We start from the raw sequence: 17721 nt of genomic DNA on the forward strand, positions 1-17721 counted from the left end.
TTATGCCTTCAATCCAAGAACTTCAAAGTTACTATGATAAACTACTCAATTATAACACTAGCCTAAAACCCTCTGGCAGCACAATCTGCATATCTTCAGATTTAACATATTTCCATCTCAACTTCTGCAATGCAGGAAATAAAGTCCTGGAACCGAATTTTATGAAATACACAAATTCCATTATTCCATTAGTCTTCAAATCACTTGGGCAAGCATGAACATCACTTGCAAAGACACAGACAAACTTCCAAATCACGTTCAGCTGAAGTAATATAATTTTTTAAAGAAAGATGGTACATTCAATCTCTATGTAACACTTTATAAGTTATTTCTTCTTCCTAAAACAAACAGTTGACTTTGCAAAGGAGGATGAAATTTTTTTTTTATTATTATTTTTTTACTGACTACTAGGAAGACTGATATTCTCTAAATATTTCACATCATCTGATTCAACAGAAAAAAAAATAAAATGTAAAGTCCTCCACCTAGGAGAAAATAAGCCCATGCAACAATTACAGGTGGGGCACTGACTGATCAGGGACTTGCTTTGCAGAAAAGGATCTTGGAGTCCCATTGGGCCACAAAACATCAATACTGTGCCCTTGCAGCAGCGAAAGCCACCCTTCACCAGACTGTACTAGCAAGAGTATAGCCAGAGGGATTTAAGAATCTGGAAGAATTGACTAATCTCTTGTATTCAGGATTTGTGACAGTTCATCTGCAATACTGTATCCAGTTTCAGGCTCTCCAGTACAACAAAAGCATTGCCAGATTGGAGAGAGTGAAGTAAATGGCCACTGGCACCATCAGTAAGCTGTAGCATATGACATATGAACAGAGGCTGAGGCTTGTTGAACTTAAATAAAGGGTTAAGGGGAGATCTTACTGCAGTCTATAACTATGTAGTAGGTAGGAGAATATAAACCCCCTTCTCTGATCTGCAGTAAGATCAAGTCATATGTGGAAGAATGTTAGTAGCAAAAAAAACAAGCCCTGCCACAACCATCAGTTTTTGAAAGGATTCAGAAAAATTCTGCATATCTTCAGTAACGAGTACGGCACAGAGTGTATTAACATAGTAATATTGGGATCCAGTAATTTTGATATTTCTTGCTATTCATGTTAAATCAGAATAACAATAAACTTACAATCCAACCTTTAATGATTTTTTTTGTTGTTGTTGGATAGCACCAAATATATGACACTGGATAGTTTCAGTCTCCAGAATAATTTAAATAGTAATTAAATAGCCACACAATAGCTGGAATGTACAAATTCTGTGCTGCAGTCCATCATACTTTTGTAACACACCTACATGATACAGCTTTTAATTCAAAAAAAAAAAAATTAGATTGTTTCTTCTGATTACAGAAGGCTTTCAGGTATGACTCAGACTGTTTTCTTTCTGTCTGAACAATGAGAAAACTGATCTTAGAGGTTAAGTGCCCTAATTTTGTGAATAAGCTATGCGTTCTTAGGCCCATTACAGTAGTGCTTGGTTAATAACCCACATTAAGTGTCCAAATGATCTGGAACTGCTTGCAGGCAACACACTTCTGTCCTTATCCTTATAAAAATAAGAAAAATTACTTGGAAAACTATAGGTGTTAAAAAACACCAAGAAAAAAATTACCTTTTGCAAGCTGTGCAGTGGCTGAATTCCCCATTGAGCAGATTGCTGTTGAAAGTCATACCTGAGACCCGCAGAAAGCAGCACAATGGACTGAGTAATCCAAGTACTCAGTTTGTTCCAAGGAAACACATTTGTTCCAGCCTGCAGGAACTCCTGAGTAATTATTACAGCTTGCAGATTTTATTATATATAAAGCAAATGTTATGCTGGCAGAACAATGTTCTAACAGCACATTTTACACTCCCTGCCCTTCAACTTTGTCCTCCAAGTTTTGTAGTTACTCTTGATGTGCTCCAGATCTCACTTGGTAGTGTCATCTGTGCCCATGTGAAAGATAAAGAGCCTGCAGGAAGAATAAAACCAGTCAAGAGGTTGTACTGGCACAACCTTATGTGCCAGTAGACAAATCCAAGGCTTATGAAACAAGCAGGAAGAGCTAAAGTTTTGACTACAGATGCAGCAATACACCACCGTTGAAGTAACTATGTTTGGTGATGGCTGAATACAGGGTTCTCAGTAAAGACAAGCAAGGAAGAGGAGGAGGAGATGCCACCCTTCACATGAAGGAACAGCTCAAATGCCTGGAGCTCCTCTGGACTGGGCAAGAATACCACTGAGTGTGCAGGATCAGAGCAGAGATCAGGGAAGGTGACATTATGGTAGGAGTTTGTTACCAACCACCCACTCAGGGTGAAAGAGGGAACAACATTCCTCTTTAAGCAATTGGAGAGCCAGACCCTGGCTCTTATGAGGAACTTGAGTCTCCCTGACATCCGTTGGAAAGGCAGCACAGAGGCAGGCAAACAAGTCAGGAGGCTTCCAGAGTGTGTCAGGCACAGCTTCCTAAAATAGATGCTAAAAATGGGCCAAGCATGGGTTAAGTTCTTCTGATCTGCTACTCACAAATGAAGTGGTTGGGAGTGAGACGTTCAGTAGAATCCTTGGCTTTAATGATCATGAGACAATGACATTCAAAATGCTGAGAGGTGCAAGGAGGGTAAGTAGCAGACCATAGAGCCCGGACCACAGGATAGCAAAATTCAGTTTTGCAGAATTCTGAAATTTTTCAGGATTCAGGGGATTGATGGGTGACATCCTGTGGGAAGAAGCCTAGAATAACCTTAGCACAGGAACACTCCTATCCAGATACTGAGAGGAAAACGAGCAGGTGTATCAGAATACCACCTTGGCTAAACAGGCATCTCATGACCGAGCTCCAGTGCAGAAAACAGCATGGTACACAGGAGTACAGAAACATTGCCCAAGCGTTAAGTGATAGTATTAATAAAGTCAAAGCTCAGCTAGAATTCAAACTAGCCAGGGTCATCAAGAAAAGCTTTAGCAGTACATTAGCTATAAACAGGAAAATATGAGGGTGACAGACTGAGGTATTCAATGCCTTCTTTGTATTAAGTCTTCACTGACACAGACTCCCAAGTCTTTCCGTCTAAAGACAAGGTTCAAGGAGGAGAGGAACAGCCAGTAGTAGCAGATGATCAAGCCAAGGATCTCTTAAGAAATCCTGACCTGTACAAGCCTGTAGAAACAGACAAGATGCATCTGTTGGAGCCGGGAGATCTGGCTGATACCATGCAGCCTTGCTGTGACAGCTCTGATACAGGTAAATATTACATTTGCCTTCAGAAACAGTGAAAAGGAATGATATGGTGAAGTGCACGCTGGTCAGCATCAGCCTCATTTTGGTCCCCCCGAAAGTCAGTGCAAACAGTATCGGAAGCAATTTCTGGGCACACAGAAGAGAAGACGACTGAAAATAGCCCACAGATTTCCCAAAGTTAAATCACACTTGATCAACCTGACAGCCTTCTATATTGAAACAAAACCTGTGAATTAAGGGAGAATAGTGTCTTTCTCAATTACACAGGGAATACTGTGTCCAGTTTTGAGCCCTTCAGTCCAAGAAAGCTGTTAATGAACTTGAGCCAAGTCCAGTAAAATACCACTGTAATGATCGAGGGACTTGACTCCATAATATGAGTCTGAGGAAGCTTAGCTTGTTTACCCTGGAGAAGAGCAGGCTTTGAGTGACTGAAGGGCAGCTTTCCCAATACTGACAAAGGGGTTACTCTGTAAATGGAGCAAGGCTCTTTTACTGAAGTACGCAGCAAAAGAGATACAATAATCATAAATTGAAATAAGGGAGATTCTGGCTGTGTATAAAAAAAGCTTGTTACAATCAGGACAGTCAAGCTATGGAACAGGTTGCATAAAGGTGCTGTGGTTTTCAATACCTAACTGGACAAATCCCTGTGTACCCTGGTCTGAATTCCACATTCACCGTGCTTTGATCAGAAGCTGAACTAGAAGACCTCCTGAAGTCCCTTCCAACACTCAAGATTCTACGATTCCGCATTTTCTATAAAGAAAAGAGTAAAACATTTGTTGGGTTTTGTTTTGGGGGGAGATAAGGTATTAGTAGAAAGTTTTAAATCCAAAGCACAAAGAAAACAATAGAAAATAATTTAAAATACATTTGCTACAGAAACATGATTTAATATGAAGAAGCCAGGATGTGCACATTGTAAAGAGAAAGAAGTATATAGTACTGTGTCATATTAGCTCAAGCATCATTTTCATTTATATAAAAAACCCCAAAGGTTAACAGCTGCATATACAAAAGCTTCATTTTTTTTTTTTTTACTTATTTCCTTTCATTTCTTTTGTATTTAATCATTCCTATTTGAATCTTATAACTGTATCTCATCTTTCACATCCAACACGCACCAACTGGCTGTATGGACATTAGGTGGTTATTCCAAAGTGCTACTCCAACAAAGACCAAGCAGTTATATGGGTAGAAACAAGATAATGTCAAACGTTTCTTTGGGCCATATTTTCACTCAACTATCAAATGGTCATCATCATCAGGATATGACTAGATATGTGCCTGCACTTCAATCTTCTTCACTTTTGGACTTCAAAGGTTACCCAAATGAATTCACAATCCCTATCTCAAATAGGAATACCTTGTAAATCAATGTAAATTATAACCTGTGATAACAGAACTTCAGAAAAGCATTCTTCAGAGTTAACGTCATTACTATAATTTATGGCAAATACTTATACTTGCCAGTGTGTTTAATGTTAGTTTAATGTTAATTGAAGATTTCTAAAACAGAATGCAATAAATAAAATGAGAAACAAGGACTGACAAAAATTACTATTTTTCATAAGATTGTTCATAGAATCGAAAGAACAAAATTGACAAAAAAGACAAGTGTGTAGAAGAGTGAAGGTGAAAAGCAATCAATCACAATAGGCTTATTTGGTAAAAAAAAAAAAAAAAAAAAAAAAAAGCCACACACCACACTAAACATACAACCAACAAGTCCCCCAAAAGCCACTGGATGAAAACTTCAGCAAAATTCTTGGTTATTCCACAGAGACAATATCTGAGGTATGCATTTAAGCCTGTATTTCACTTAATTACGTGGTATATGACTAAATATAATGCAGTGAAGAAATTGCTATCAGTCTAGGTGCTCTTCACCAATATGGACAATTTGATGTTTAGGACTTGAAATGTATCACAGCTGCTTCTGGCTGCCGTAATTCTTGATGACTTGGGGAAAAAGGTTCTACCAACAAATTATTTTAGTGAAGCCTGACATGAAAATCAAGCTTTGATTTCATCTCCTTGCTCACTTTCAGACATGCACGGACTAGAAACTCTTCCCAGGAGATCTTTTCCTGGAAAGGTAAGAGAGGTGTCTGTGGTTGGGGTTTTTTTTTTTCCTTGTTGTTCAAGTTTTTTTTTTCAATTTAACAAGCATCCAGTTTCACCAACTCTGTCCCTTCCAAGAAAGGCCACACTGAGTATACGTGTCCACCGTAGCCATTAAGCAGCAGATTAAGCCAAGAAGTTGCAGTAAAAGCTATAGGACATTTTTAATATATAAAATTAAATTTTGAAGGAAGTTTTGTATTAACTTAACCAAGTAGCATCCAGATGTTACAACCACAAGCAATTATCTTCATTCTCAAGTAGATTCCCACCTTCCCTGTCCCCACCCTGTCCTCCCTCCTCCAACTTCCGATTTTCAACTGTTGACTTGCTGGAGTGAAGTTGAATTTATTTCACAAAGTTTACTAAATGAACACAAAACTCAAGTTTTTCTAAGCAAGGCTTGGCACCCATATCTGATGTTTCAAGTTACTGAAACTACTCATACTTATAGAACCACTGTGCACTAAGCCTATTATATACCTAAGAACTATGGAAGAACAACCTTGGAAAATGTCTAGCTCTGTAAAAGGAAGTTAACATCAACTGGCAATAATTCATCTTCAACTTCCGAAAAACTTCATAAGCAATTAGCTAGAGAACTTCGCAGGAAAAAAGAAAAAACAACAAAAACCAAACAACCCTCAAAGTCCATAAGACACTTGATTACGGCTTATCTTTTGCTGCCTTCTTATACGTTATCTATTAAAATTTACAACTCCAAAGGATCACTGGGCTGTGTCTTATACTTTCACATTCTTATCTGAGAAACTTACATCCAGATGTGTGTTTTTGTCTCACCCTGAAGATCCAGCTTTTGCCTTAAGGCTTTATTTCTCAATATCTATTTCCACTTCTGGAAAACAAGTTTTCTTTGCTCAAGAATTTTACTTCTGTGATTTCTTTCACCACTTTATTCTAGTCTCTAGCTTGCCTCCCTATTGCATTTATTTAGGCACTTCAGAAATGCACAATTGCTTCCCTGTACTATTTCCTTATAATGACTTCTCTTTCTTGCTTCCCAGCTATATTCTTAAAACACCATCTCTAACCAGCTCTACCACTTCAAGAGGATGAGACAGCTAGCTGCTTCTCATGATTCTACGACTATTTCAGAGAAGCTTGTGACCCAGAGGTTCCCACCTCGCTAAGTGATGCTGTAACCACTACCACCCTCACCAAAGATGTTTCATCTAGGTTTTTCCAAAATTGGCATTTCAAAAATGTACTTATTACAATGCCTCCCCAGTCTAAACAAAACCATCGCACAGATGAAAGATAAATTTGAGAAACAATCCATAAGTAAAGGTCCCACTAAAGTCCAGGCAAAACATACTTTATGACTAACAGGAAGACACAAGACTGCTTTCAGTACGCAGCTTTTTCTTGCTAAAATTTCTCAGAGTCATATTTCAAGAAGGGTGTTCATTGTTCACCAGTGCATACCCAGAGAAAGTGTCAGTGAAAACATAACAGTAGGACAGTTCGGCTGAACTGACTTAAAGTATTTAGTTTTACTATGACCCAAGAAAGTGTGTAAGGCTCACAACTCACCATCTGTATCTTTTGAAACTGTCAAGGTTATTTATTAGGGTCCCATAACAAAATACACCCGTAATGCCTTACAATCTACTAATACATTTATTTTGTAAAGTTAACTATACACATTCCTTACCAACCACAGAAATAAAGCAAAAAGACCAAGAATGCACCTATGCCTCTGCTTTCAGCATATTTCTGTAATAGTTAAATGCTTGTCTTTTGAAACATTTCATAAGAGTGCTCATTCACATACTCTTCCCCTCCACCCAGCCCCTTCCCCCCAAGTAAAGCAGCCAACCTTGACAGAATCTAGCTCTTGGAAAAAAGAGTTTGGAGCCAGACATTAAAAATTGTACTTTACAGTGCTGTGATTTTGGAGATCAGAACCTCAGACTCGCTAATAGGAAATTTATTACCACTTCTGTTATCGTGCATAGGAGCAACCCTATGTTACTTCAAGATTTCTTCATGTTAAGTGTTGTACAAGGAAGACCCAAAGGGCTTTCAGCAAAGACAAAAAGAGCAAAGGCATGAAGACAACCCAATGAAACAATACTTATCGGTCCAGCAAGTGCTGTCCTCAACTCTAAAGAAGACTAACTTGCATTATGTGTTTTTAACTGATATCATGAAAATTACAGGAAATTCAAAATTTTGCGAAGTGACTTTTTTTTTTTTAAATAAGGACAGTTGTTCCCATGCAAGAGCATCAAAATGGAAGGGGGGGGGGGAGGAACCCCAACTATCAGAAATGAAGTTCATCATCATTCCTCCCCCACCCCTCTTCTACAAGTGTGTTCACAGGTTGTTAAAATAGGTTACTGATCTCCAAATCATTAACTTCCAGAGCAATTTATCCCTCCATTTACATGGAGTCCTAGCTGAAACAGAAGAACCCATCTTCTGTCTATGCATACAGGAACAACTATGAAGGTACACAGAGAAAACGGTCTGAAAAATTAAAGGCAACTGGTTTGTCTTGTTCTTTTGGGTGATTGGCTGTATGTACAGTCACAACATAATATCACTGCAGTATCCCCACACAACAGAAGAGGGTTAAAGTCTCTTCAACTAAACTCCTAAATATAGCACCACTGCTGAAAGCTTTGCATCTCAAACTGGACTGCACACAGGTCCACATAGCAGCCAGCCAGATATCACAGTAACAACGCTCTCTCCCAAAACTCTCAGCATTGCTTGGACTCTAAATACATGTAATAGGTGTTCGAGGATCTTCATTAGTAACCTGATACTACTTCCATAAGGTTGATTCTTCACCGTGCAACTGAAGTAGGAAGGCAGTCATACTGACCTCTCCGGAGGAAGCACAGAGGGCTCTCCTAGTAAGTAAGTTAAGAATCATTTCTGCAACAGTACTGCAAATTTTCAGGAAAGCATAGGTAAAAGTGAGTTGATGAGCAATACAAACTGTGAAACCAATTTGGAAGTAAGTTTCGGTTATGTTTTACAGATTGCTTGATGGAAAGACAAAGATCAGCATTAAAGCACTGAGTTTTCTTCCTCATTTTAACTGAGCTGATATTTATTGAAAATGTCTCTTCATCAGTGACAGAAAGAAAAGAATATAGCCATCGGTTAAAATTATTTCCACCTGAGACAAATTTAAATTAAGGTCTCAAAAAGAAGCAACTCACAGATAAAAAGGTAAAAATCTAATTAACAGCTCCAGAAATCTATCAATCATAGGAATAAAAACATATATTGCAGCCAAACAGATGGTGTAAAACCAAAATACAGGACAATTTTATTCTGACAGAGACAACTGACAGACCAGATACAGGGGGTGGGGTGGGGGGAGGCAGAGAGAAAAAGCAGAAAATAACTGGCAGAGGTAAGAAATCAGTCTCCTAAACTCTTTTCTACCGAGGTGGCCCTCAACTCATCTAAACTTTACTCTTGAACACAAGATCACAGGCCTGTTCCCTTACGTAAATAGGTAGATAGATCTTTTATGTATTTAGTACCATTAAAAAAAAAAAAAAAAAAGAGACTGTCAGTTGCTTACAAGTCCATTTCTCAATGGGAAAGAGCAAGTTCTTGCCATTCCTGAGAGCCATACAAGATCTTAAACGATAGGTCTGACTGGACAACATTGAAAACAGATTTGAAAATAGACAGAGCGTTACAGATCTCCGGAGAAAAGACTTTAAACTGTAAACAGAATAGCTTGGGCTACGTTGCAACCAGAGTATTCCAAGAACCCAGCCCTTTCTTATCCTGAAAACTACTTAAAAACAAACAAAAAAGTCAAATTGATATAGCCTTACATTGGCAAGGAAAACCTGATAATGAACATAAGAGGGATGGGAGTGTCAACAGCAGCCCCAAGCCAAAATTCATATAATACTGTAATCATGCACTTGAATCAACAAGAATTAATAGAACAGGAGGCACATTCTACCAGCCTATCTCAAAAACTTCACAAGAGGATGGGGCACAAAATTTACATCTATCATGATAACATTTTCTGAATCCACTGCTCGTCTATAGATCCTTGTAATAGGAAGGTACAGACAGAAAATCACCTGAAATCTTTGCCACACATCACTTCTAGTCATTCTCTGTGATGTCACCAGTATAATTTTTCTTCAAAAAGTTTTGCCATTTGAAGTTCACTTTAGCTTTTCTCCCCAAAGTTATCTTGACTCTTTCCTTCCTTCCTCACCTGAAGTTAGAAACTTGCTTTGTTTCAACTTGAAGAGGACAAACAATGTTGTTTTGTCTTGCAGGAGCAAAAAATAAACAGAAAAAAGAGAAGCCCCTTTAGAGAGCTACATTCCACAACCTCTTCCCAAGGTTAAAACAATGTTTGAGATAATTCAGTAGTTGTAGTATTACAAGACACAGTGAAGCTTACATAGAATGGTTTAGGTTGGAAGGGACCTTAAAGATCATCTAGTTCCAACTCCCCTGGCCTGGGCAGGGACACCTCCCACTAGACCAGGTTGCTCCAAGCCTCATCCAGCCTAGTCTTGACCACATCCAGGGATGGGGCCTCAACAACTTACCTCAGCAATCTGTGCCAGCGCCTCACCACCCTCGGAGTGAAAAATTTCTCCCTAGTATCTTATCTAAATCTCCCCTCTTCCAGTTTGAAGCCATTCCCCTTCATCCCACCACTACATGCCCTTGGTAAAGAGTCCCTCTCCAGCTTTCTTGTAAGCCCCCTTCAGATACTGGAAGGCTGCAATAAGGTCTCCCCAGAGCCCTCTCTTCTCCAGGCTGAACAACCCCAACTCTCTCAGCCTGTCCTCATAGCAGAGGTGCTCCAGCCCTTGGATCACCTTTGTGGCCCTCCTCTGGACCCCCTCCAACAGGTCCATGTCCTTCTCATGTTGAGGGACCCAAAGCTGGATGCAGTACTCTGGGTGGGGTCTCACCAGAGTAGAGTAGAGGGGCAAAATCACCTCCCTCAACCTGCTGGCCACGCTTCTTTGAATGCAGCCCAGGATATGGTTGGCTTTCTGGGCTGCAAGTGCACATTGCTGGCTCATATTGAGCTTCTCATCCAACAACACCCCCAAGTCCTTCCCCTCAGGGCTGCTCTCAATCCATTCTCTGCCCAGCCTATATTTGTGATTGGGACTGGCCTGACCCAGGTGCAGGATCTTGCACTTGGCCTTGTTGAACTTCATGAGGTTGTCATGGGCCCACCTCTCCGGCCTGTCAGGGTCCCTCTGGACATCATCCCTCCCCTGCAGCACATCAACCACACCACACAGCTTGGTGTTGTTACATCAAGCCTGAAGTCCAGCAGTAGACCTGCACTTCACATAACGCATCTGAGTGTTTCAGGTTAACTTAGAAAGGAAGAATCATCCTTTTAATCACAAGGGGTTTGTTACAGTGTAGTACCTCAATAAGGCTGAAGGCACTTTTGAAGACAAAAGAGGCTCCAGAACTTGCAAGTTCACAATCATTCTGAAATGGAAAAAGCTAGTTACTTCAGTAACAAGACTTAGTTATGTTTTGTAGGTTCAAATTTAGAGAAAGAGAGGCAAGTAAGGAAAAAAGTAAAAGGAGAAAGGAAATCAAGAATTATGGAGGGGGGGGTGATTTACTTCTTAATTTGATTTAAAAAAAATGCAAATTAAATTATTTCATTTGCTTGAAACATTACTTGAGTGGTCAACTGCAGTCCTCAGCCAAAGGTGAAACAGAGTTCAATTCAAAGTCAGCCTTCAGAAAATTTACCTGAACATTACGCCATCCTTAGCGGGTGTAATACGTGGAAAACAAAGAACAATACGGTTGTGACTAGGAAAAGATCCTGATACATTTCAACTTTGAACTCAAAGCAAAACAGTTTTCCATTAGTTTTTAGTGAACCAAGAGTAAGCCAACATAACTACAATATTAATCAGTGACTTGCATTCTCCATCTTTGTTCAGGAATAATTAAATCTCCTAATCAAGAAAAAATGGATCCCACTAGACTGTCACTAGGAAAAAGCTATTCATTTTAAAAGATCAGCTGAAGCAACAGGCAGACAAAGGAAAAAAAAAAAAAAAAAATTCAAGCACTGCGGGCACTGCAAGAACTATATCAAGAGTTCTAGAAAAATTAAGCTTCAAGTCATTTGAGCTACTAGTTCCTGGGAGGGAACACATCCTGATTTAAGGCTTCTTAATAGTTTCTCCAGTGAACAAGATCAATTCTTAACATACGACTAAAACTTACTCACTGAATACGCTTATTAGAGTCAAGTTCTTTTCCCCTATCATCCTTTTAACTCCACAAGCTTCTTGTGAAATTTCTGCGGGAAAACCATTTTTCTCCTGCTCTGTAGAAGCTGAGGAATATCTTAGATACTACTGAAATGCAGACAAATCTTATCAGATGTCAACGGCCATGCAGGAGAGGTTATTTTTGTTTTAAACATAACTGGAAATGCTTGATTAAAAAAAAAAAAAAAAAACAAACAAAACCAAACAAAACATTTGGCAGTGACATTCCAAAAGATTACTGATAGCACTCACTATGCAGGTCAAATGACTTCATAGCAATCAACTTACAAGTGACAGACAATGTACAACACAAATATTTTTATACAGTTTGCTGTGTGAATAAAAAAATATTAGTATTTACTTATTTTTGGCCTCACAATCCATCTATACAGGTAAGCTATACTGACTTTAGTACACACTCCCCCAAACTCATATACACACAAGTCCCAGGGGGAGAAAAGCAATACTCCTCATCTATATTTTAGGACTTCCTGAAAGACAACAACTGTTCTTTAGAGGGGCAACTTTGCTTTCACCCAATTCTTTTACATTAATCAATACTCAGCTGCAAAAGTAAGAATATGAAATAAGTGAATAGTCTCAGGGCAACACGTTAAAAAATTCTGCAGTAAGTAGTCTGGTCCCTTTGATCTCAGAATCTAATCCAAATTTGCACAAATACAGACAACACGGCAATGACCATTATTCGCTTCTGTAGCTACTAAATTACAATAGCTAGTTTCATCCTCCTTCCTGTTTCCATCACTTCAAAACAAGGTAACAAATTTAATAGTGCAAGACTGATCCTGTACAAGTGCATGTCAATGTCCAGTCAAGGACAAGTAGTCAGCATTAAGTTAAAGGGAAGTACCCAATTTAAATTAACAATTCATTCAAGTTTTCCCAGAATCGGTACCTCTGAGAGCAAGATCTTCAAAGCCAAAGCCATGCATGTCTACTTATTGACACATGACCTAAGGGGAAAAAAAAACCAACAAAAAAAAAAAAAAAAAAGGCTCCATGCAGGGGTTTGGAGACTATTACAGGCAAACGAGTGGTAACCCCTAGTGGGAAGAGTTTGAGAAAAACAGAATGTCAATGTAAGAGTCAGTATAATTATATTTGCATGTGTTTAACATTGCGTTCTGCAGTAATATGGAAGCATTCAAGACAGGAGCTTAGATTTAATTTGGAGACAAAATTGAGGAAGTTGAAGACTTATTACAAGCCAGTGCAACTTCAGCAGCTACATTCACCTAGGCCAAAAACACCATAATAATATATTTGTATAACAGAAACACCAGACCACATGAAAACTCCAGAGTAAGCAGATGACTAAGCTTCTAAATTGCACCTAAATGTGGACACACTCAATTTAGCTACTCAGACAAAGCACAGAACAGATTAGTCTTGCAAGCTTTATCAATTTAGCAAGGTAAAGAATCCTTCAAAGACGAGGCAAAGACAAGGCAAAACAATGACTAACACAGGAGAGCCATCAATTAAACAAGATTCTAAGCCACCAAGTATAAACTCATCAAGAACTCAAACATGGTATATGTGTATATATATATATCTCTCCATGCTGATAATAGATGGGGAGAGAACTAGACATGAATGGAAGGAAAAACAAAGGCTCAGTGCTTCATATTCAAACAGGGAGCAGATATTGACCCAGAAGGCTTCTGAGTGGCTTCTCCATATCACTTGCTCCTTTTGGAGATGAAGAATACAACTGTCAAGCAGGTGGCTTTGATCTGCTCACTGCATTTACACATCATCTCAAACTAAACTTGACTATCAGCATTATTAAGTGTTATAAAATGCCACATGTATAATATTATATATATATAAAAAACATTTCCCTTGAGGAAAATTAGAGAAATAATCACATATAAGAACTGAAGCACTGCTAAGCAAACTCTGATTAGGAGTTTGACGAAGCAGTCCTAAGGAACTTTTCAGAATTGCAAAAGATTCAAGATTTTTTACAGATGTATTTACTTAACTTCTGTTTCCTTTATTAGCACAAAACATCTTACCAGTTGCATAGCTTAAATAAAAGAATCACTGTGCCCATCCCCAAAAGTTAATAGTTAAATTATTAGTTTCTCCACAACACAAAAGGTCTATAAAGATATTTTTTTGGTGGTATGTTAAGTTACTTAGCAAATGCAGAATGGATCAGTAAATACCAACAGCCAGACACCAGGTCAGCTATATCACCCTGCTCTTCTACAATGCTCTGTGTGGAGCATCATATCTTGCAATTTACAGAAAAGTCTTAGACCTAATTTCAGGTCTCTTCCTGTGAGAGATGGCTGTTCTGAGGGTTCCTTCTCTGGAAGAAACGGAAATGGAAGTTACTCCTTGGAAGTGAGACAAATATTTGTTTCACCACTTATTTTTTCCAGACCAAGTCATTTCTTTGTACGGTAGTATACAACATTCACCTCTCTTTAGCTCTTCACAAAACCTAACTGAAGAAGAGCTTCAACCTATTCCACACCATTAGAAGACTACCATAGAATGTAATAACAAGGTAAATTGCAACACAAACCTAATACCACTTGCTATAGTCTAAAGCTACTATTAAAGATGAATCCGTGTAAAAAAAGTTTAGGCTAGTTTTACAACTCTGTTTCTGTGATCAGTGGTTAATCTGTGGATTCCCCTCAAGACAGAAATCACAGGTACAACTGTTTACAAAATCTGCATCTTCAAAGCATTCAGAAAAAGAAAAGAAAGCATGCATCACCTTTATCAAGAAGAACCAGTAATCAAAGCTCTCGTGATGCCCATTTCTTGGGATCAGGAGATGATCACTAGTTCATTTAATAGAACTTCTGAACAAAAGATTTTTTCCCCCTACAGATATTCCCCATTTTTTTCCTTAATGTTGTATTTTCAGTTTTCCTCGGGTTTCATATTAACACAAATTTAAATAATATTTAACTTGGCTCCACTAGCCCAAACATTCTGTAACATTTGTACAAACATAACTCAAAGCTTAGTGGCAAAATATTTTAATTGATACCATTAGATCTCTTATTAATCAAAGCAAAAAGTTTCCAACTTGAACAGGTATGTGGAATTTCTAGCTCAAAAGAATGCAGAAAGCAGCAAAGACCTTTTTGTAGCATAAGAGTCTAAAAAGTCACTTGGTGTGTGGCCATCAAGAAACTTGTTAAAATTATTTTCCCAACATATAAACATTTCTCTGAGATTAAGAATATCTTTGTCATTTCAGATATAATCAATTTGGTTTTATTTACAAGTTAAACAAACTAGTTAAAGACTATACATCAACCTAGTGTTATGTCATAAATAGTTACAGGTTGCTGTGGGCGACAAAAAAAAAAAAAAAAAAAAAAAAGATATCCTGGTATAGTCAGTGTCTGACTGATGCTTCACCCATGAGCAGAATTTAGACTCAGGGGAATATAAGGTCTTTTTTTCTCTACTGCTTACATTAGAAAATTCGAATTAGTGCAATTAGTAGAAACCTAGATTTGAAAGAATTGATACAAGCTTTAAAACACAGCTGTAATGAAAAAGACAGTGAACACTAAAAACAGTAACAAGCTCGTGATGGACTAACAGAATAAAGACTGTATGTAAAAATAAGGAATAATGATACTATGTGATCCTCTGTATGCTACTTCCACAAGGTTTCAGCCACTGAATGCTTTAATACACTATTAAAAAAAAAAAAAACAACAAAGAAACAACACATCCAACAGAGCTGCATTTCATAATTATCAGTAATATATCTCTGAGGTGAAATATTCAAACTGAATATTGTGAACTAGCTACTATTGTTCTTCAAGCAGCCATTCATCTAAAATTTAAATCTGTAAACACCAAAAACTAATCAGCACCAAGAGCACAGTGATTACACTCTCTCTCTCATTCTTTTTAACACTTAACATACCAAGGCCAAGAAACTTACTCTTTCAGCTTGGCATCTTACAGAAGACAAGGAAAAGAAACATTTCTATTAAGTACATTTTCACAAATGAGATCCAGTAACAAAATGAATTCAGTTAGGCAAAAAGAAACTTAGACAATAACAAAGTACCATTTTTAAATTCTTCTCAGGTGGCCAACTAACCTTGCATTTGCGAATCATGTTTACCTGAAATTTGTGTTCTCACACATACTTGCTCTGACTGGCTTAGTATACTACTTTGGCAGCAGTTTGTTGTGGGGTTTGTTGTTTTGGAGTTGATTTTTTTTTTTCCTGCCAGGTTGCTGCCCATCGATTTTAGGGAGTACACAGTTTCATGCACAGAAATTAAGCTTTCCGTACCACCGACATCTGAAAACTATCGTTCACACAGTTGAGGTTAAAAGGAAGGCTGATATGGACACAAAGCATTAAAAATGGTGAAACAGTCTAGTAACAAATTTGCATATTGCTATAATTTAAGAGCTCTCAACACTATAAAATACATTTAGAAACATTCAAGGATGCTATAAGATTTAAAGGCTAAATTCTGTCCCAGAACGAAGAGGACTCTATCCACAAAAACTTTGCTTTGTAACCTCATCTAGCTTTCTTTCTTGGAGGAAAAATTGCTCGAGAGCTTGAAGCTTCCCCAACTGTATGACCCAGAAGGAAATAAAATAGCAAGTCAGGTCATACAGTCTACAGCATTTGCTTACAAGTTCAAAACCATTTTAAATTATCAGCTAAGCCACAACTAACTGCACTTTCCTGAGGTCATCCATGGAGCTCAGCACAGAACCATGCTGAAGCTCTGTTTAACATTCTATTCTGGACATCTTCATATCTAGCACCGGCCATACTCCAAAATATGCCATACGCTATGCATTAAGCAGCGTCAGAGATGCCGTCCTCTGCACCAAGCGAGTGCCAGAGCTGTTTCAGAGAACTGAAGTTTGCTTTCAGCTTTCTCCTTAGAAACTTGTTAAGCAAGTAAAAAGAGTGAGCTAAAAAACTCCTGAGAACTTATGATACAGATTTACTATCAACAGATTCATTACATTCTCCTGTGCTGAGGCTGGAAGCACATCACAACATTACACTGATATCATAACTCCTGAAGTAGATTAAAAATTAAATAGCCAGCTTTGCCACAGCAGTTTAAGACAGAACTTAGAGGCTGCTTTAGCGTGACTTCTTATCCATTTTAATTAGTTTATGGCAGTAGTCGATTTTTCCATGGTGAAGTCACCACGCCGAGAAAGTAAAGAGAAACTGCTACCAGCCACCAGGTGAAAACATCCAGGTTTCTAATTGCATATTAAATTGGTGTTTGCATTGACAATGATTATTACTGGGAGCACTCCAGGTAGAGCTCTGAACTCCCTTGCAAGCAAGTCAGCGCAAAACCCAATCAGATGATAACCGAAACTGAAAAAAGGTGGAACTCTGAAACTGATTTTTTTTTTTTTCCTCCAAAAAGCAGCAGGATAGCTGTAACTTCTGAAAAGCTCCTCCCCTTCCCTCCTGAAAACATTAATCCGTGTTTGATAACTGAAACTGCTGCTAGTATGTACTCGGCACTGCTAGGCAGGTGTTGAGAAACTCATCCCAGGTGCTTCTACAAGTACTTGAGGAGCCCTTAACGGTTTTTACTTACAGTCTCTCTGCATTCCTGGGAATATCCCTCGGTACAGTTTTGAGTCCTAGTCCGTGACAATCCACGTTGGAAGCAATACATGTACATTTATGCGGGCATCCTCCAACAGGCATCCAACTCGTGAAGCTCCAAAAGCTCAAGATCATTCCAAGGCACAGAAACGCACTTCTTCCACCAGACAACATGGTTTCTTGATTACTTCGGTGGGTACAAAAGTGCGCGCAAGCAGCCGGCCCTTAAAGATGAAATGCCTCTAAGAAGAAAGGGAAAAGAAAACAAGAGGCTCTTAGTACAGCCTAAGGGAACCCACCACTGCCATCACCGCCGGAGCACCAGCAAGCCTTCAAAGGCGCCTGAAAAGGTTATATTAGGTGGAAGAAGGTGGGGAATTGCCTTTCGGGCTCAGGTTTCTTTCTGTTATCTACGAACGGTACCAGAAGGCAG

At 38.6% G+C, this 17721-nt stretch overlaps 1 protein-coding gene across 1 annotated transcript in view; it reads right to left on the minus strand.

The window, feature by feature from the left end:
* The window catches only part of SLIT3 (slit guidance ligand 3), a gene marked incomplete at its 5' end in the record, with an annotated part of 534750 nt that extends 517288 nt beyond the window's left edge, over nt 1-17462 (minus strand). Inside the window, one exon of the mRNA XM_082489776.1 lies at nt 17278-17462. Within this exon, the coding sequence (XP_082345902.1) occupies nt 17278-17462 (185 nt within the window). The remainder of the gene's footprint in view (nt 1-17277) is intronic.
* Nucleotides 17463-17721: the final 259 nt, after the last annotated feature.

The sequence above is a fragment of the Vanellus vanellus genome (assembly GCF_965231255.1).
Source record: "Vanellus vanellus genome assembly, chromosome: 13".
NCBI lineage: Eukaryota > Metazoa > Chordata > Aves > Charadriiformes > Charadriidae > Vanellus > Vanellus vanellus.